Genomic DNA, 21,451 nt, shown 5'->3' on the forward strand with positions numbered 1-21,451 from the left:
CCCCTGAAACAGCCAATGTAAATGCAGAGAGTGTGAAATCACCTGGGGGGAGGATAAAGAAGAGGGCACAAAAGAGTCAAAAACCAGCCAGAATTCTGAGGCCAAGAAAACTAACAACAACACTAGGCCAGAAGTCATCCCATAGTTTATTACCTTCAATGAAGAAAACCAACCCAAGGGAAAGACAACAAAAAACCACACAATCTGAACCAGCAAAACAATCTCACCCACAGCCCAAACCAAAAACAATGTCACCCACAGCCCAAGTTAAGCTAGCACATGTGGCCCAAGCCCAACACACACCACATGTGGGCCAAGCCCAACATACAACTCTTATGGCCCAAACCCAAACCACTCAAACTGGACCACCAACAACTTCTGAACCTGGAACTCAATCACAACTCAACCTTCAATAAGATGAGGTCCCTACCCAGGAATCAAGAGCAAAACAAAAAAACAGAAGAAATTCTTACAAGAGGCCAGCTCCTAGTGGACAGACCTTTGTGCAAGGAGGCATAGGTGAAGCTCCAAAAATATTTGTCCCTCGTGTAACCAGTGAGTCATCAGAGAGTGATGATGATGACTCTGATCTAGATTACCATCAGTATGAGCCTGAGGAGCTGCACAGCACTTATTCATCAGACTGTGATAGTGAGTATGAGGCAGAGCGCAATGTTTAGCCTCAAGAAAACCCGAATGCTGCTTTTGGCTCAGTACATTTAGAGCTGGGGATGGAATTCGAAACTATGGAGCAATTCAAAAGAGCTGTTAGGAAGTTCAATATACAAATTGGAAGGAGTATCATGTTTAGCCGATTAGAACCATTGAAGTGTAAGGCAATTTGTTGTGAGGCCAACTGTCCATGGATTATCTACTATTCCAGGTCTAATGAACCAAAGAGTTTTCAAGTTAAGACGTTTGTCAACCAACATGTTTTTGCAAGAAGCCACACCAACAAGTCAGCTGATAGAAAGTGGGTTATTGAACAGTTGGAGGAGAAGTTGAGGGACCAAAGGGACTTTAAAATATCTGAAGCTGAGGCATGGTTTAGAAGAGAGTTCAATGTAACCATCAACTACAAAAAATACAAAGGGAAATGAAGAAGGCAAGGGAGAATATTGAGGGCTCTGAGAGGGAGCAGTATGCTGAGTTGAGGGATTACATACTTGCCTTGTTGACAGCTAATCCAGGAGCAACTATTAATATGGACACTACCCCTATGCCTGATTCCCTCCCGATCTTCAAGAGACTATACATATGTTTTGACGCTTGCAAAAAAGGTTTCATACAAGGTTGCAGACCATTTATTGGACTTGATGGCACATTCCTGAAAGGTTACTACGGTGGGCAATTGCTTACAACAGTGGAACAAGATGCTAACAATCAGATCTTTCCCATTGCATATGCAGTCATTGACTCAGAGATAAGAGATAACTGGAGATGGTTTCTAGAACTTCTGCATCGTGATTTGGGGAACTATAGGGTGCATGGTTGGAAATTCATGAGTGACCAACAGAAGGTAATTGTTAAATATTATTTCCTGGTTGATTTGTATCACTCAGCTTGTTAATTGTTGTTGTCTGTGTGAACGCAGGGTCTGATACCAGCCATGGAGCAGGTTATGCCCGGAGTGCATCATCGGTTTTGTGCAATGCACATTTGGGCCAACTTCACTAAAAGATGGAAGGATAAACAGTTGAAAGGAGCAGTATGGGAATGTTGTAGAGCCACCACTGTTACTGAATTTGAAGCTACAATGATGAGGTTAAAGGGAATCAACAATGCTGCCTGGGAATACTTAGATCGACTTGACCCAAAAACTTGGACAAAGGCACATTTCAGTGAGTGGCCTAAGGTGGACAATGTCACTAACAACAACTGTGAGACTTTCAATGGTAAGATTCTCAAATACAGAGGCAAGCCAATCATAACAATGTTAGAGAAAGTCATAGTTCATATCATGAGGGTTATGGCGAGGAACAAAAAGTCTCTAAGTGGCTATGTTGGTTCTGTTGCACCAAGACAACTTAGCAGGCTTGAGAGAGAGAAGGAAGAAAGTAATAAATGGACTCCCATATGGGCAGGGGATGACAGTGGAGAAATTTATGAGGTTGAGAAGCATCCTACTAAGGTTACTGTTGACTTGGGAAATCAGAAGTGCACCTGTCGATTTTGGCAGCTCACAGGCTTGCCTTGCAGACACGCTTGTGCAGCACTTGCTCTGAGGGGTCGTAGGCCAGAAGACCAGATCCATAACTGGCTGGGAATGGCTGCATATAACTCAGCATACCAACATAACATCAATCCCGTACCAAGCAAAGAATTTTGGGATAAAGCTGAAGGCTATCCTCCACTGCCCCCTCACTATAAGACACCCATTGGAAGACCAACAAAAAAGAGAAGAAAGGAGAAAAATGAGGCACAGCTAAATTCTAACCCACATAAGCTTAAAAGGAGATATGAAACAATCATTTGCAAATATCGTGGAGAGGTATGAATATCATGTTTTATGAGTTTGTTCTAGAGATCACTGATACTGTTATATTTTCATTTTCTCATGTTTATATATTGTAGAGTGGCCACAATAGTAGGGGTTGTGAAAAAAAGCATGCTGATATGAATGATGAGGTTGCAGCTATGGAAGCAGAGGAAGCTGCTGCTGCTACTAATAATCCTGCACAGCCACCACCACCCCAACAACAGAACCCTAATGATGCTGCTACTGCTCCAAGACCCAAGTCTAAACCTATGGTCTCCACTGAAACCATGAATGCTGCAAGCCCAGCAATGAGGCAGAGGTTTGAACAGTTTATGCCAACTCCAACTCTGAGGCACCAACCAAATCCGGGGCCAAGACCATCAAAGCTAGTCCCAAGAGGAGTTCCTGGAAGAAGCAATGACCCAGCTACAGCAACTGATCAAGTTGGCCCAAGTGAAGGTGGGACCATGCAAGGGGCTGCAACAGAGACATAGAACCTTTATTGAAGACTGATGTGCATGTTTTGTTTTTTGTGGGGAAGGCTGTTTTGTTTATCAGCATAAACCTTGGGACTTTTTTTTGCAATCTAGTAGTATGTGGTATGTTATGTTATATACATTGTGACTTTGCTTGTTAATCAGGTATTTCTGGCTTGTATGAAAACTCAATGATTATGGTAACTACTCTGCCTATTTTGTGATTATAATGAAGCAAAGACTTCTGATTTTACAAGATGTTGTTGGATATTGTATGAGTTAGCTTGTTTATGAATTGCTTATTTTCAACCAAATTCTCACATGTTTACATTTTTCTCTTATGTCAATGGTTGATGTTACACCAATTACAAAATGTGATTCACAAAAAAGGAGACCTTTTTTTTTTCTTCTATTTATTCAATGCAACTTTGACAGTTTGAAAGTTATTATACGTACAGGATCCTCACTTCTGAGAATATATCATCACATCAACAATGTCCAAAAACCCAACCCTAAACAAACACCCATAACCATATTCTTAATACAAGTTATTTCACCCCTAATCATATCAACTGTCTTCTATAACAGTTGCACAACTTCTTCCAACTTGCTGGAACACTCTGTAAATTCATTCATCTTATTGTATGATTGTGTCAATGGCCTTTTTTCAGATACAACCTCTGCCCACACGTTTCTTGTTTTTCCTTCTACTTCGTCCAGCCAAACAAAATACTCACAACGATGTTCAACACTCTGAAGATTAGACACAACAATCCAAGGAGGGGTGAAGAACGAAACAAACGGATAACGCCAGTAACAAGAAAGGCAATTTCGAAACCTACCCCCCACAGAGGACAACGCAGAAACAATCTGTCTGGATTCCACTGTATTCCATACTTGAGTACCACAGCTTCAAATTCGTGCAAACACTTGCCGTTGTTGTACTCAAACTTCTTCTTCTTCTTCTTGTTCCTCAACAACGAAGACCCGCCACCAACAGCGCTGCCACAATTTAGGGATAAAGAGCTTGATTTTTCCTTGAGTGAGTCCATGTTCTTAGTTATTGGTTAAGGTGTTAGGGTTTCAACACAGAGCTTCTTTCTTCTGAAGATAAAGGAGAATGAAGGTGTTAGGGTTTCAGGGTTAATTTTGCCTAATTAAACATTAAAATAAAATATTTTATCTGAGTTGGCACTAATTGGCCAGCTCACTAACTCTTAACGTGCCAGCAAGGATAAAATAGAGCCACTTGTCCACTCTCACTAACCACGCCACACGCTGATGGCCGGAATGGTGATTCTGTCCGCCGGAGTTTATAATTAATGTGCATGCGTGACTCATTAAACGATTCAAGTGTATTTATTTCCAGCGTATGAACTTTCAGGTGTACTTTTGTCCCTTCTTCCTTAAATTGATAATTTAGAGCATTTGTATATTTATAAAATTAACATAAGATAAAAATAAAACTTAGGGTAAAGTACTAAATTGGTCCCCTATGTTTGGGCGTAATTTTGTTTTAGTCCTTAAGGTTTAAAGTGTTCTATTTGAATCCAAAAAAGTTTCATTTAGCATCAATTTAGTCCCACAGTGAGGTCAAAGTTAAATAATTAACGGAATGTCCCACATAATAACAGTACAAGAACAAATCGATAATTTGGAGAACAAGTACAAGCTCTAGAGGCACAAAATCAACCATTGATGCATCAATACATTTATTTATCATTCTCTTTAGTTTTATAGAAAATATTTTATTTATATTGTAAGAAAAATAATAAATAAATGTATTGATGTATCCATGGTTGATTTTGTGCCTCTGGAGTCTGTATTGTTCTCCAAATTATCGATTTTGTTATTGTACTGTTGTTATGTAGGACATTCCGTTAATTATTTAACTTTGACCTCACTGTGGGACTAAATTGATGCTAAATGAAACTTTTTTGGATTCAAATAGAACACATTAAACCTTATGAAGCAAAACAGAATTACGCCCAAATATAAGGGACCAATTTAGTACTTTACCCATAAAACTTATATCATTCAAAAACTTTAAGACCCAAGTATTGTTTTTTAAGAATTTGATGATAATGTTATTTGTAATTTTATGTTGCTTTTTTTTTAAATTTTATTGTTTTTAATTTTAATTTAAACTTAATTTTTTATTTTTTATTAATATATATAAAATTTAAAATAATTAGATTTTATATTTATTTAAAAAGTTTTTTTTAAATAAAATAAAATAAGATAAAATTTAAAATTTTAAAATACAGATAAAATTATAATTAAAAAATTCTTAACTCACAAATAAACGAAAATAAAATTAAAAAAAAATTTCAATCAATAGATAAAATTAGAATAAAATTCAAACTCTATCCTTCTTTATTCTCTTGCCCATCCTAATTACATTCCCCACCTCCTAGGAGTGCTCCTTGGGATGAGAAGAGAGGATATATGATCCCTATTGAGACTTGTTACGGTGGGTAACCAGAGATTAGTGGGCCGGATGACGTTGGTTGGCCCAAACGCGTGAGGGAGGTGACTATCAAGTGAACCTGAAACTCGGTGTTCCTCCGTCCGACTTGTGCGTGTGGAAGAATGGGGGGTGGTACCTGCAAAGACACTCCAATGCCTAAGTTAGCCAGAGTGTGAGCAAGTTGAGAATGTATTGGAACTTAGTGATACCTGAGGGATGTCAGGGTATTTATAGTGGTGAACCAATAACCACCGCTGGAGTAGTGCCATCTTTTTAGGTGGATAGCCGTTCCCATATCTTAGGGAGGTTAAGATATGGCTCTATGAAGTGGTTAGAGAGTTTCTAGGGGCAGTTACTCATTCGAATGAGTGTTATCTACCAGCTAACCCTCGTATCCGACTTCTTTGGAGCAGGTCGTGTTTAGTACCGACTTCTGGGACGAAGGCTGGTACTGGAGGAGGGCCAACCCTTTGGGTTGGGCTTCTTTGCTTAGATCTTGGGCCCTATTTATTGGGCCAGGGTATGAACAGTGCCCCTACTCGAGCCCAATTTCTTTTTAAGAGTTGGGTTCGAGTATTCAACTCGGGGTTGTGGCCGATTTGCAAGAGGACCGACGTGATGGTTTAAGAACCGACGTGGTTTTTCGTGACCTTTTGGTTCTGACAGTTACGTCTAATCAAGCGTCGTGTCCGTTAGGGGCGTGCGTAGGGTTTTAATGGCCTTGGTAACGGTGCATCTTCATTAATGATCGCCCCAATTTTACCATTATGCCCCTAACGTTCTTATAAATACTTTCCCTCTCTTTCGTTGTTTCGTTTCTGCGATCTTTCAAATTTCCCTTGCATTCGTTCGTGCTGCATTCTTGTGTTTTCGAAGGTTTTTGCTTCCAACCTCTATTTCCGGATAAAGGTTAGTTCTTTCCCCTTCTGTAACATGCGTTCTATTTGCGTGTCTTTATCTTGTAGGTAGATTTGGTTTGTAGGCTTTAGTTCCACACCCCTTCCCTTAGAGACCGTGTGTTGATTTTCCTTTTCTTTTGTAGGTTTCTTGTCACCCTTTTTTAAGAAAAAGAAATGGCTTCCGTAGATGCTCTCTCCCAGTGGGTCGATGTTACAGTCCTAGGGGAGGAGCCCTCAGTTGACACTGAATTTATCACCCATTTACGTACTCACTATAGAATTTGTACTTCTGAAGAAGATGAGCCGAAGTATGAGTTGATAGTCCCGGGTCCAGAATACCGGGTTTGTTTCGGGAGGGCTGACGAGACGGCCCCTCATTTCTTTTTTATGTATGAGAGTATGGTCACTCGTTTGGGCGTTTTTCTCCCTTTTTCAGAGTTTGAAATGTCTGTATTGCGTCATTGCCGAGTGGCTTCCACCCAGCTTCACCCCAACTCTTGGGGTTTTCTGAAAATTTATCAATTTATCAGCCAGGCTCTAGAGTTTCCGACTTCTCCGAGGATTTTCTTTTACCTTTTCCATATGACCAAGCCCTTCAGTGGGCTAAATAATAAGCAACAGTGGGTGTCCTTTCGAGCCATACAAGGTCGGAGGCTTTTTACCCTTTTTGACGAGTCCTTTCACGACTTCAAGAACTACTTTTTCAAAGTGCAAGCTGTAGAGGGTCACCACCCCTTTTTCCTGGATGAGCATTCTTCTCCCCGTTTTCCTTTATATTGGCTGGAGGCCTCCCCCTGCGAGAAATATGGTCTAGATGACCTAAATGAGGTAGAGGCAGCCATTGTGGGGTTCCTCCGAGAAGTGTGGGGGAGGGCCCCATACTTGGATACTAAAAAATTTCTCCAGGGGTCGCCGGCCTTTGTCCAGTCACAATTAGGTAGCTTTTTGCGTTTCTTGCTTATTTCCGACTTGCAATTTCTTTTACCGACTTTGTCTGATTTTAGCTACCAATTTGTTTTTGCAGAGATGGCAAAGAAAAACGCTCAAGAGTCTTACCAGAGGGTTCAGGAAGCCAAGGCAAAGTCTCGAGCCAGGTCTGGAGGTGTTAGGACGGTTGTCTCTCCTTCTCCTCCTCCTCGGAATGTTGGGACTTCCTCCCAACCTATTGTGATTTCTTCCTCTGCCTCCTCTCTGCCACCCCCTTCCGCCCGACCTACTCCCGAACCAGAGCTAAAGAAGCGTAAGGCCTTGGAGTCCGGCGCTTCTGGTGAGGCGGACGCTCTTGCGTTCGTCCGAAAGAACATCTATCCTCATGCTCGTATGAGTATGGATGATGTTTCTGTTTGGCACTACCTTACCACTGTGGTTGAGGAGAGTCTCAAGACGGCGGGGGTTTGTGGCAAACTCTTGGATATATTTGAGAAGACTCCCATCAGCTCCTTAGGGACGACCTCGAGGGTCGAGGAGCTGGAGGGTAGGCTTCGCATATATCAGGAGCATGAGAGGGAGTTGGAGGGGAAAGTCGCCAAACTGGAGGAGGAGAGGAACAGCCTCCGAGAGAAGGGGCAGAAGTTGCAAGCCCAATGCAACATGGAGGTGGAGTTGAGGAAAGCAGCGCAAGCCAGCTACAATAGTTTATTTGCTGATCTTGTGTCTGTAAAGAACGACTTGCTGAACGCTCGGAAGGCCTACACCGAGTTGGAGGACTCTATTGCGGATGGTGCTGATGAGGCCTGGAGGATTTTCAAGGAACAGGTCGGAGTTATTGCTCCTGACTTGGACCTTTCTCCTTTGGACCCTGATAAGATTGTTATTGATGGTGCCATCGTGGATCCTCCTGTCCCCATAGTGGAATCTGAGTCTGATTTAAAGACTCGGGGGCAGAGGATCGTAGAGTCCCCTCCTCGCTCTAAGGACGCTCCGAGTTCCTCTACCATTCTCCCGACTTCCTCTTCGACTCCTGCTCCTGGCGTTCCCCCTGACTCTGCTGGTGGTGATCCTCTAAAAAGTGATTTTGGCTATTGGGGCCCGGCCTGTGGGCCCCTCTTTTTAAACTCTTTATATTTATTTGTTGGTGTTTTGAACAATTTTTTGACCTTTTAAGGCCGTAAACAAAACAATGATGCCCTTTAATAAGGGTTTAATTTGGCGTTAAATAGATGCCCCTTTTTGGATAAGGGTTTTGAGTTACCTTATGTGCGCATGCTTTTTCTGTTCGTGGTTCTTTTGACTCTTTGATCTTTTCTAGAAAAACTTTTCTTTGAGGCTTGCCTGCTTTTCTGAATTTCAAGGCAGCCTTACTATTTTTTCTTATCTCTTTTCGTTATTCCTAGTACTCAATTTTGTTTTATTGAGTTCTTCGTGACTTAGGCTACTTTTGCGATTCATTTTAACTTTACTCGGCTTCATTTTCCGACTTATGAGTCGGACTGCTTCCGAGTTTATCATGGTCGACTTCTATAGCCTCTTTACGCCGACTTGTACCTCGTCGTTTTATCCTGACGACCATCTAGGTCGGTTCATGGGATTTTCACGTTTTGTCGAGCTTAAATCGGCGCGTTTCGTAGAAAGAAAATAAAAAGGGAATTTGAAAGAGATATTTAAAATGAAAAAAGATCTTTATTAATCGAGGAGGTACCTTGTTGCTACTAAGGGCTTTTGATAATTTATTTCCCTTAGTCCCTACTATGGTGCCTCGTTAAAAACCCTTCTTCAGAAAAAACCCTTTGATTCTGGGAAAAAATCATGAAGCTGGGAAAAGAGTACATCAGGGAGTAGAGTTCGCTTTTAACTGTAGTACCTTTTCATATTACAAGCATGCCATGACCTTGGTAACTCGGTGCCGCCTAAGTCGGTCACCTTATAATAGCCTTTTCCTAAGACCTCCTTGACTTTGTATGGTCCTTTCCAATTAGCAGCGAGTTTTCCCTCCCCCGATTTGTTGATTCCAATGTCGTTTCTGATTAATACTAAGTCGTCAGGGGTGAAACTCCTTCGAATGACTTTTTTGTTGTACCTTGTAGTCATCCTTTGTTTCAACGCTGCTTCTCTTATCTGAGCTTCTTCTCGGGCTTCAGGGAGCAAGTCGAGCTCTTCTTTGTGCCCCTGTATATTCCTGATCTCGTCGTGGAAAATCACTCTTGGGCTTTGCTCATTGACCTCTATTGGGATCATGGCTTCTACGCCATAGACTAGTCGAAAGGGTGTTTCTCCAGTGGCGGATTGGGGGGTTGTTCTGTAAGCCCATAGTACTTGTTGGAGCTCTTCAGCCCAAGCCCCTTTCGCCTCTTGTAACCTTTTCTTCAGCCCTGCCAGAATGACTTTGTTGGCTGCTTCGGCTTGCCCATTGGCTTGTGGGTGTTCCACCGAGGTGAACTGGTGTTTAATTTTCATACTGGCTACCAGGCTTCTAAAGGTGGAGTCGGTGAACTGGGTTCCGTTATCTGTGGTAATGGAATAAGGTATCCCATACCTTGTGATTATATTTTTGTAGAGGAACCTCCGACTTTTTTGTGCAGTGATGGTGGCCAGTGGTTCTGCTTCTATCCACTTTGTGAAGTAATCTATTCCCACTATTAGGTATTTAACTTGTCATGGCGCCTGGGGAAAAGGACCTAACAAATCCATTCCCCATTTTGCAAAGGGCCATGGAGAAGTGATACTAATGAGCTCTTCTGGGGGAGCCACGTGGAAATTTGCATGCATTTGACATGGCTGGCACTTTTTCACAAATTCTGTGGCATCTTTCTGTAAGGTTGGCCAGTAGAATCCTGCTCGGATCACTTTCCTGGCCAATGACCTGGCTCCGAGATGATTCCCGCAGATTCCACTATGTACCTCCTCCAACACCTCGGTGGCTTTTGAGGTCGGCACACACTTTAGCAATGGTGTTGATATCCCCCTTCTATAGAGAACATTTTTCACCAAGGTATAGTGTTGTGCTTCCCTTCGGATTTTTTGGGCTTCTTTTTCCTCCTTAGGGAGGATGTCGAATTTTAGGTATTCGACTAAGGGGTTCATCCATCCGAGGTTTAATCCGACCACTTCAAGGACTTCTAGTGTGTCTTCCATTTTTACCACTGAAGGTTCCTGGAGAGTCTCTTGAATCAGGCTTCTGTTATTTCCTCCTGGCTTGGTACTTGCTAGCTTGGATAGGGCGTCTGCTCTGCTGTTTAGATCCCGAGTTATATGTTTCACCTCGGTTTCTGCAAAGCGCCCCAGGAGCTCCGAGGCTTTCTCCAAGTACCTTTTCATAGTTGGGTCTTTTGCCTGATATTCCCCACTTATTTGGGAGGTCACCACTTGGGAGTCGCTGTATACCATCACTTTCATAGCACCGACCTCTTCAGCCAGCTTCAATCCTGCGATCAAGGCTTCGTATTCTGCCTGATTATTTGAAGCTGGGAATTCGAACTTGAGGGAAACTTCTATCTGGGTTCCCCTTTCATCTACCAATATTATGCCTGCGCCGCTTCCTGTTTTATTGGAGGACCCATCCACGTAGAGTTCCCAGGTAGTCGGTTTGTCCTCTTGATCCCCTGCATATTCAGCAATGAAGTCGGCGAGACACTGGGCTTTAATCGCCGTCCGAGTTTCGTACTTCAAGTCGAACTCGGAGAGCTCTATTGCCCATTGGACCATTCTTCCTGCAATATCCGTCTTTTGGAGGATTTGCTTCATGGGTTGGTTCGTGCGGACTCTTATTGTGTGAGCCTGAAAGTAAGGTCGTAGCCTTCGAGAGGCTATTACTAGAGAGTAGGCAAACTTTTCTAATTTGTGATACCTTAGCTCAGGGCCCTGTAGAACTTTACTGATAAAATAGATTGGGTGTTGACTGACCTCGTCTTCTCTTATCAAGGCTGCTGAAACAGCCTTGTCTGCCACGGATAGGTATAGGACGAGGTCTTTTCCGGCTATAGGTCGGGTTAAGATAGGAGGTTGGCTCAAAAACTTTTTGAACTCCTGGAACGCCTCCTCGCATTCGGGAGTCCACTCAAACTGGTGTCCCTTTTTCAGTAGGGAGAACAGTGGAAGGGATCTTAATGCTGATCCTGCCAAAAATCTGGAGAGAGCTGCTAGTCGGCCATTCAGCTGTTGGACCTCTCTCAAACAAGTCGGGCTTTTCATCTCTAGGATAGCTCTACACTTGTCGGGATTGGCTTCGATCCCTCTTTGTGTTAGCATGAATCCTAGAAATTTTCCTGCCTCCACTGCGAAGGCGCACTTTGCAGAATTTAGTCTCATCCCGTGCGACCTTAGGGTGTCAAAGACTTGTGAGAGGTCGGATAGGAGGTCAACTCCCCCCTTTTTTATTCTTAATGGGTCTGGGGGGAGGCAGCCTTTCGGTATTGCAAATTTCTCTGTATACATCCACTACAGGAATTTTCAGTGGAGTATAAGAGTGGTATTTTCTTGGCCTATCGAGGCCGAGTTCTTCCTTCTTCTTAGCTTCTCTCTCCCTCTCTTTCGTTGAGGGAGGATGTCCGAGTCGCAACCTCGGGTCTCTTAGTCTAGCGTTTTCTTCCATATTGATGTACTTTTCAGCTCTTTCCTGTACATCATTTAAAGAGGCGGGGTGTCTTTTTGATATGGACTGTGAGAAGGGTCCTTCTCGAAGACCATTGACTAGCCCCATGATGACTGCCTCAGTGGGCAGGTCCTGAATCTCCAAACATGCTTTGTTGAATCTTTCCATATAGGCCCGTAAGGACTCCCCGACCTCCTGTTTTATTCCCAGGAGGCTTGGTGCATGTTTTACTTTGTCCTTCTGGATGGAGAACCTCATCAGGAATTTTCTTGAGAGGTCTTCAAAACTGGTAATTGACCTCGGAGGGAGACTGTCGAACCACTTCATCGCTGCTTTTGACAAGGTTGTCGGGAAAGCTTTGCATCGCGTAGCGTCAGAAGCGTCGGTCAGATACATCCGACTTTTAAAGTTGCTCAGATGATGCTTTGGATCGGTGGTTCCATCGTATAGGTCCATATCGGGGCTTCTAAAGTTTCTCGGAACTTTTGCCCTCATTATGTCCTCGCTAAACGGATCTTTCTCTCCTAAGGGAGAATCTTCTCTATCGTCGTGGGAATTCCGACCTTTGAGGGAGGATTCTAACTTTAAGAGTTTTCTTTCTAACTCTTTTCGTCGCTCCATCTCCTCTTTTAGGTTCCTTTCAGCTTCCCTTTGTCGTTCCCGCTCCTGTTCTAGCTGCTCGAGGCGGCTATGGATTAATCCCATAAGCTCACTAGCGAGAGGGGGTCCTTCTTTTTCTGACTCGCGCCCCTCCGAGGAGTTCACCTTCGGATTTTTGATTCCGGAGGTGCCTTCCTTATTTTGATCATTGGCTTCCTGGTGGAGGTTCTGATCTGCTTCATTGTTTCCAGTGTTCAAATTCTCTTGATCAGAATCTGTCTCCACATGACCTTCTTCAGGGGATCTTTCCGCCATCACTGGTTAATCTCTCGGGTCCCCGGCAACGGCGCCAATGTTACGGTGGGTAACCAGAGATTAGTGGGCCGGATGACGTTGGTTGGCCCAAACGCGTGAGGGAGGTGACTATCGAGTGAACCTGAAACTCGGTGTTCCTCCGTCCGACTTGTGCGTGTGGAAGAATGGGGGGTGGTACCTGCAAAGACACTCCAATGCCTAAGTTAGCCAGAGTGTGAGCAAGTTGAGAATGTATTGGAACTTAGTGATACCTGAGGGATGTCAGGGTATTTATAGTGGTGAACCAATAACCACCGCTGGAGTAGTGCCACCTTTTTAGGTGGATAGCCGTTCCCATATCTTAGGGAGGTTAAGATATGGCTCTATGAATTGGTTAGAGAGTTTTTAGGGGCAGTTACTCATTCGAATGAGTGTTATCTACCAGCTAACCCTCGTATCCGACTTCTTTAGAGCAGGTCGTGTTTAGTACCGACTTCTGGGACGAAGGCTGATACTGGAGGAGGGCCAACCCTTTGGGTTGGGCTTCTTTGCTTAGATCTTGGGCCCTATTTATTGGGCCAGGGTATGAACAAGACTGAACATAGTACATGATCACAGCATATCTATCTTGTTTTTAAATACTATAGATGTTGTAATTTAGATGTAGAAATGTAAATAAATAAATAAATAAATAAATAAATCGATCTAAAAGCTTATAACAAAAATTAAATAATAAAAAGCCTTCTCTTTTATCTCATTCATGCGGTGCCGTTTTCAACTGTACTATTCTGCGTCATTTTCCCGGCAAAAAAAAGTGAGAAAATAAATAAAAGTGTATACCTACGTGGTTGCGAGATGATTGTTACGTAGTACCAACGGACCAGCTCCAACTGAATTTCATAGGTGACGTATTATTTAAAAAAGAAAAAATAAAAACAGAGATTCTGAATCCATTGAAGGAAGCAAGGGGTGTCGAACTTGATAGAGAAAGAAACATCATCACTCCATAACAGAGCTCGGATAAAATTAAATAAAATTAAAAGAAGAAAAAAGAAGCGCATAGGAAGGGAGAGTAGAAGTTGATTGTTTACGCTTGTCACGCTCTCCTCTTTCTATTTCTATTTCCATTTCCATATTCGGACTATGCCCTTTTCCTTCTGTTCTCTCTCTCTTTTTCTTTTTTATTTCATTTTTATCTATTATCACTCTTACTGCAAATCTTCAATTCATTTTCTGGTACTCTCTCTCTCTCTTTCTCTCTCTCAATTTTCCCCCAATTTTGCTTAGTAGGGTTTTAATCGCACTCACCCAATGCACTATTCGATCCACGACCCTTTCTTCGTTCCATTCATTTCATCCGCATTGCTTCTCATATCAATCTCTCCGTAACTCTTTTTTTTTTTACCTTGACTATTTGTTATTTATTATATATCTATTTCGTTTTTTTTTTGTTTTTTTTTTTGTTTTTGTGTGTATAGGTATGGCGTTTGATCAAAATTCCGTAACAAAAGATCTGCGTCCGCTGAATGTAGCTACGAACTTGGCTATGGCGGAGGAGCACTTCGTTTCACCGCCGACCACCGCCACAGCCACCACACCTCCCACCCCCAATTCGGGTCGTGAAATGGGAAGCCCCGGCACGCCGCAGGTACCTCTTTTCTACTCACCTACAGTCTCTGACGGCGCCACCCTCGTTGGATTGAGCTACGGGAATGTGCCCTCCACCGCTGGCACTACGTGGTGTTTACGTCCCGCCATGTCCATTGCCCATCCCAATGCGAACCCTGCCATTGGGTATAATTATGGTCATAGTTGTTGTAATAGGGTTGCACCTGGCAATGCTACTTTGAATTTGGGGAACTGGGTGGGGACTAATGGCGCAATGGATAAGGCTTGTAATGATGCTGGTAATGGTTTTCCTGCCTACGGTGGTCTTAGGATTAACAGGGTCGTTGCCAACGCCACTGATCAGGCTACTTATGGCCATACTGCTGGCCACCGGGCTGATCATGTTGTTGAGGATGGTGGCGGTAGTGGTGGCGGCGTCGATGAATCTGTTTCTGGGAGGAAAGTGAAGTTCTTGTGCAGCTTTGGCGGGAGGATTTTGCCGAGGCCTAGTGATGGCATGTTGAGATATGTTGGAGGGAAGACTAGGATTATTAGTGTTAGGAGAGATGTGAGATTCAATGATTTGATGCAGAAGATGGTTGATACTTATGGGCAGCCTGTGGTTATAAAGTATCAGCTCCCTGAGGAGGAGCTTGATGCACTGGTCTCAGTTTCGTGCCCCGATGATGTTGAGCATATGATGGAGGAGTATGAAAAGTTGATGGAGAGGTCCCCTGACGGCTCTGCTAAATTGAGGGTTTTCCTTTTTTCTGCTGCTGATCTTGAAATCTCCGGCGGGATGCACTTTGCAGACTTGCAGGATAGTGGTCAGAGATATGTCGAGGCCGTGAATGGAATTGCAGATGATGTTAGTATTGGAATCACTAGGAAGGAGAGCGTTACAAGTGCAGCATCAACTCAGAATTCTGATTTGAGTGGCTCGGAGACCCTTGATAGTTTAATTTCTGGTGATGTAAGTGCAGTGCCTAAGGGAAATGTAGCAGCTTCTTCTGACACTCCTTCAAATTTGATGGCTTCTGATGCCAGTGGAGCTTCTGCAGTTTTGATGGGCATGTCGGCTGCTAGGACTCCAACCCACGCACCATATTTCCATAATGAGGTCGACCTAGAGAGGTCTATACCTGCTACAATGTCTCAGCAGCCAGTTGGGTTGCAGCAAAGTGGAATGGAAGTTCCATATTCTTCACCTTATTTACAGCCCTTTTTTGATTTGCGCCAGGAAGTTATGAATTATGCAGATTATGTCCAGATGCCTCCACAGACAGGGTTTCGAAATGCTCAGCTTCTAGGGAAGACAGGGCAAGTCTTCACTCAACCACAGTTTCATGATAACAATCCAGGTTCAGCATCTCATCAGGTCATTCCTGGCATGCAAATGACATTTACTCAACAAGGCATGCCTTCTCATGTTGGTGTGAGGTCAAATGTCGTCCAACCACAACCTGTGATGCAACTGCAGCAAAATCGTTCAGAGCAGTATAATGATGAAAATACATCAGGGATGAGAATTTTCCAGCTTCCCACTGAGCAAGGCTACAACACTTACCAGGTTCCAATGAATCGAGTCCCTTCTGTCATCGTTGGAGGTAATTATGGCTGGGTTCAGGTTCCTTCACAAGATCAAGTTGTTTACTCTGATGGGTTATTACCCCAACAACAGGTGATGGTCCCTGAGAAAAGCCAAAGAGTGGAGGACTGTTCATTATGCCAAACAAAACTGCCTCATGCACATTCCGATTCAGTGGTTCAAGATCAACGTATTAATGGTGCAGGATCAATTCCTGATTCAGTCCCAGCTTATCATAGTCTCCCCATGGAGGACAACTCAAGAGCTCAAGCTACAAACAATGTTATGTCGAGGGAAGGTATTGCTGAACAAGTGTCCCAGGCCAAACCACAGGTTATTAGAAAACCAGAGTCCCCAGATGGACTAACTTGTACTGAAAAAACTGCACCTCCTCAAAATCTTGAGCCACAACCTGAGGGAGTTAGGATTTTTACGCAAAAGCTAGATGGTTCTGATTATCCCAGAAATTCAACTATGTACGAAACCATTGGAAGGACAGGGGGGAAACAATCTCCAACACTGTCTCCAATTGATGGGCTCATGGGAAGTTCCCCACTATCTTATATTGATGATGTTGCCCACCGGCATATGTCTCCAGTTGAACACTCGGGTAAACAGGATGTGCTTGTGAATAAAACTGGCCATAACAATATTTCTACAGTTGATGGGACAGCTACACAAACTTCAGAATGCATGGCCCAAGGATCTCCAAAAGAATATACTACTGAGCTTTCTGGTGTTGTACCAAAGTCAGAGTTGGTGGATAAGATTACACAGGACCATCTGAAACCTATTGATGGGAGGATGGACACCCTCAACGTATGCATTCCTGAAGTTCATGTGAGTAATGATCGCTGCTTTCAGCCGGTTGATAAATCTAGCGGGATTGCTAGGGTTCCTAGTATGCTGCCTTCTTCTACAGAAATTTTGTATGCCCATAATTCTAGGCCAGGGGAATACAATGAGGTTGCACAACACCCTGTTTGGGGCATTCCTGGTTTGAATCATCAGTCACAAATAGCAAACCACCACAAGGATGAAACAACTTCATCAATATCACAATCTGTAAGGTTTGGAGATATTCAGGATTCGACAAACTCACTTTTCAGCAATCAAGATCCTTGGAATATACAGCATGGTACCTTCTTTCCAATTGCTAGACCTAACAAAGCTGTTTTGAAGAAAGAAACCTATTCTCATGGGCATGACTTTGGTGAGTTTCCAGGCAACTCTGGCGAACAAAATTTAGGAGCACAATTTGATGATGGCCTCTACCAGTCTTTGAAACAGCATTTACCTTTAGAACATGTTCGATCTGCCAAAGGTATGTAACATGTGAAAAGTTTTATACTTTTACCTCTTTTCCCTTTGATTTTGTTTTTCTTTCTGTTTTTAATATCATCTATGGTTGTGGAGCTAACAGTACATACGCATTGTGTTTTGGTTTATTTAATGAAGGTTCAGCAGAAGATCAACAACTACAAGCTGTTGCTGAAGATGTAGCAGCTTCTGTTCTGCACTCAAGAATTCCTTCAAATCCTGACTTGCATGCAAGGGACAATATGTACCTTGAAAACACAGAGGATGGTGAAGATAAAAACAATCTGATAGATGTTGCTGAAACTCAGGTGATTATGATTCCATATTCATCAGTGTTTGTATACTCATCTTTGTTGTGTAGCTGCAGAATTGTCTCTAGAATAAATTACTCTCTCCGCCTGTTCCCCACTGCTGATTTATTAGTATTATTATGATTATAAATATAAACATATATTTTTTTCCCCCTATAGAGCATCAAGAGCAAGCAACCAGAAACGACAAATTTTGGCTTTCCAGCATCAGATGTTGGAGGATTGCAGGTTGATTGTCTTATTGGTTATATTTCATTTTCTATGCCAATTCAGCTTACCTAACACCTTCCACTTGGAACCTTTGTAGGTAATAAAGAACTGTGACCTTGAAGAGCTTACAGAACTAGGATCTGGTACATTTGGGACTGTGTATCATGGAAAATGGAGAGGCACTGATGTTGCAATCAAGCGGATTACTGATAGGTGTTTTGCAGGAAAGCCTTCAGAGCAAGAGCGAATGGTTTGCTTTTCATTGATAATGGTTTTGAGTTCCCTTTTCCCCTGCCCTTTTTCCATGACTAATGAAATGGTTTACATTGATCATCTGTTTATACATCAGAGAGCTGACTTCTGGAATGAGGCAATCAAGCTTGCTGACTTGCACCACCCAAATGTGGTGGCATTCTATGGTGTTGTCCTTGATGGCCCAGGAGGTTCTGTGGCAACAGTAACTGAATATATGGTTAATGGTTCTCTAAGAACTGCCTTGCTGAAGAATGGGAGGTAATATCTGCATGCTTTTCTCTATGTATGCGCCATCTCTTGGTTCCTTTGCATTAACCTGATTTGATGTTTTTCCCGAATGATAAGTGTTTGATGCTAATACCCATCATACAGGAACCTTGACAAGCGCAAGCGACTCTTGATTGCAATGGATGTGGCCTTTGGTATGGAGTACCTGCATGGAAAAAACATAGTTCACTTTGACTTGAAAAGTGACAACTTGCTTGTGAATCTCCGAGATCCCCACCGCCCAATATGCAAGGTTTAAATGCTTGATATATCATTGGAATTTGACTTCGAAGCTATGCTTTATTAACCGTCCTTTATGGCCTGAGTTTTATTTTCACTGATTTTAGGGCCTTTAGTACTTCGTTTCATGTATGAGTATAACATTGCTTAACTTTTAGCATGGAACAACTAATTATAAATCTGACAATGCCCCTTCCTTTTAGAGAAATAAATTGTTCTTTTACAGCTTTGCTTCTGATATCAGGTTGGTGACTTGGGTCTTTCCAAAGTGAAGCGTCAGACGCTGATCTCTGGTGGTGTGAGAGGAACTCTACCTTGGATGGCTCCGGAGCTGCTGAATGGGAGCAGTAGCCTTGTTTCGGAGAAGGTTTATACTTTATCTGACGAACCATTGATGTATTTTGGTACTTTCTTCGTGTTTTGTCACTCTTTGAAATTGATGCTTGTGCATTGGCATTTGGTCTTAGGTTGATGTTTTCTCATTTGGTATTGTGATGTGGGAACTCTTAACTGGAGAAGAGCCATACGCTGATTTGCATTATGGTGCCATTATAGGTAATCCGCAGTTTGAATCCACACATTAGATTTAGCTACCTCACTTTTCAGTTATTGAGCCGTTGCATCATGGTTATTCCAAATATAATTCAGGTGGTATTGTGAGCAACACTTTGCGCCCTCCAGTTCCGGAATCTTGCGATTCAAAATGGAGGTTGCTGATGGAGACTTGCTGGTCCTCAGAACCATCGGAGAGACCTAGCTTCACTGAGATTGCCAATGAATTGCGATCCATGGCGACCAAGATCACTGCCAAAGGTCAAACCCAACAGCAGCAGCAACCCTCTTCCTTGCAGAGCCAAGTGCAGAAATGACTTCTTCTCGATTTCTCTGGTTTGTGTTCCATCCAATTATTTAACTCTGTCAACGCATCGTGTGCAATACTTATTGATAGGGAAGGTTTTGTTGGTTCAAGGAGTTGATACACCAATCCTGTTAGGGGCTATCAGGCATTTAGCTATATTGCACTTTTATCTTACTACATGATACAACTCTTTAAGGGGAACAATATAGAATTATTCATTTCTATTTGGAAAAAGAAAAATATATGTTCACACTTTGATAGGGCTTGTAAATACGGATACTGTAAAGACTTGAACATTTTTAAACCATCGGTATTATTTCTTTTAATTAATTACTACTCCTTTTAATAAGGGTGATGGATCGTTATTTAATGCTTTACAATTGTGCCGAAGTCCGTATCTCAACTGTGCTTGTTGTTTTCTTCCTTTGTTTCCTCTATTATAATTGAGCTAATTTATGATCCAATAGACTCAAATCTCAGGTTTGAGCTCGACTCACTAAATTCATAAGCTCAAGATATCTACTTTAATAAGTTAGTTTGACTCAGGCTTTCTGTTTTATTCTTTTATTTTTGGTCTTGCACTTCCAGCTGTAAGTGATCTTGTTCTTCTCCTGGAGAATAGGTCAATTTAGTTACTAGACTGAATCAAATAAAAGGATATGTTAAAAAAAAAAAAAAAGATTGCTCAGAGAAAAACATGGAAATTCAACTTAGTGTGCTTTGGTTAAATACTTAAATTTGCGTTAAAATACTTTTTCTTCAATGCACAAAACAATAAATAATCAACTAACATAAGATTAGAAAATACCAGCACATATAGAAAAGATTTTTTTATGGGCCGTGGCTATTGGGCTTAACTTTTGAACCCATTTCCCAAATTATTCAATTTTTTGCTCGTAAGAAAACATTGCGTAATCTACGCGGGGAGGCAGAACGAACAACATCACAGTATCACACCACACCACCCCTGTTGGGATTGAAGTACTCGTAACATTACTTCACTACTTGGCTATATTTAATTTATTACATTTCATGATTTGAGTAATGTCAGTGTATAAAATGCGGAAGAGATCGCGTAATAGAGTAGACTTTAAAATAGCATCTCCGAGAGTACCTCTATCTTTTCATTGGATATTTGCTTGGAACCTTCTAAATTCAAAGTTCAAACATGTCTCCTACGCTTTCTTTGACTTTTCTTCCTCTTGCTTCTAATCATCACCCTCTGCCATATAAATCCTTCCTCTAATAAACAAGGCAACGCAGCCACACACGAATACCAATATACATGGGTTCTTACGAGGGAAGACCATTGGTGATGGAAATGGAGCACGAACGAGGTTTTGAAGGCCTGGAAGATGTTAGCGGATGCGGATGCGGATGCTTTCGTAGTCTCAGCTTGAGGTGGTGGCGCGGCGACGAAGAAGGTAAGCGTTTACTGGCGGAGCAAAAGGGCGTCGGCGGCGAAGGAGAACCATGGATGATGGAAAAGTTAAGGAAGGTGAAGGAGGCTTCGGAAGTGATTGCGGGTCCAAAGTGGAAAACTTTCATAAGAAAGATAAGTGGGTATGGCAAGAAGCATCAAAAGCAGAGGTTTCAATATGATGAACACAGTTATGCTCTTAACTTCAATAGTGGAGCTCAAAGCGAAGATGAAGATCACATACCTCCAAGTTTCTCAGCCAGATTTTCTGCTCCTATTCCTGTTGGTCGCCGCCAAAATGAGTCATGATATTAATATAAAATTCTGTGTATACTAATTTTAAGATTGATTCATTCAGTAAAATTTGTTCACATGTTATTCGTATTTTTCCTATATAGTTAGCTGAATTCATTTGATTCAACTCAATATGTAAAGATCACTATATTCTTTTTGTTCATAATTTTACGTGCTACCACCTCTTGATCAGCAAAACCAGTTGCACGGTGTTTGCCTTATTAACCGATAGAACAGATTCAATTCAAGCCATTAATGGAAGATAATGGAAGAAAACGATTGCGTGAGAAAATTAAAAGTAAACGCGTTGTGGGGAACCACTTGTTCACAAAAT

The 21,451-nt window shown here is 42.3% G+C and overlaps 2 protein-coding genes across 4 annotated transcripts; both read left to right on the forward strand.

Moving 5' to 3' along the window:
* Positions 1-13,803: 13,803 nt before the first annotated feature.
* LOC107640791 (RAF-like serine/threonine-protein kinase 20) lies at positions 13,804-19,752 on the forward strand. Of its 3 annotated transcripts, XM_088502210.1 has the most exons (11): positions 13,804-13,981; positions 14,224-17,079; positions 17,167-17,265; positions 17,400-17,569; positions 17,732-17,800; positions 17,880-18,032; positions 18,132-18,295; positions 18,410-18,557; positions 18,789-18,911; positions 19,012-19,099; positions 19,193-19,752. In XM_088502210.1, the coding sequence occupies exons 2-11, from the start codon at positions 14,226-14,228 to the stop codon at positions 19,411-19,413; spliced, it is 4,089 nt and encodes a 1,362-aa protein (XP_088358336.1). In that variant the 5' UTR covers positions 13,804-13,981; positions 14,224-14,225; the 3' UTR covers positions 19,414-19,752. The 3 variants fall into 3 exon arrangements, with proteins under 3 accessions (XP_088358336.1, XP_088358335.1, XP_088358337.1); XM_088502209.1 differs by having other exon boundaries at positions 13,807-13,981; positions 14,224-17,265; XM_088502211.1 differs by having other exon boundaries at positions 13,811-17,265.
* A 741-nt stretch (positions 19,753-20,493) lies between these two features.
* Positions 20,494-21,315, forward strand: LOC107640782 (uncharacterized). Its single transcript, XM_016344285.3, has one exon. The coding sequence runs from the start codon at positions 20,689-20,691 to the stop codon at positions 21,130-21,132; it is 444 nt and encodes a 147-aa protein (XP_016199771.1). The 5' UTR covers positions 20,494-20,688; the 3' UTR covers positions 21,133-21,315.
* The last annotated feature ends 136 nt before the right edge of the window (positions 21,316-21,451 follow it).

Source organism: Arachis ipaensis, chromosome B1, assembly GCF_059453495.1.
Source record: "Arachis ipaensis isolate K30076 ecotype BB chromosome B1, ASM5945349v1, whole genome shotgun sequence".
NCBI classification, from domain to species: domain Eukaryota; kingdom Viridiplantae; phylum Streptophyta; class Magnoliopsida; order Fabales; family Fabaceae; genus Arachis; species Arachis ipaensis.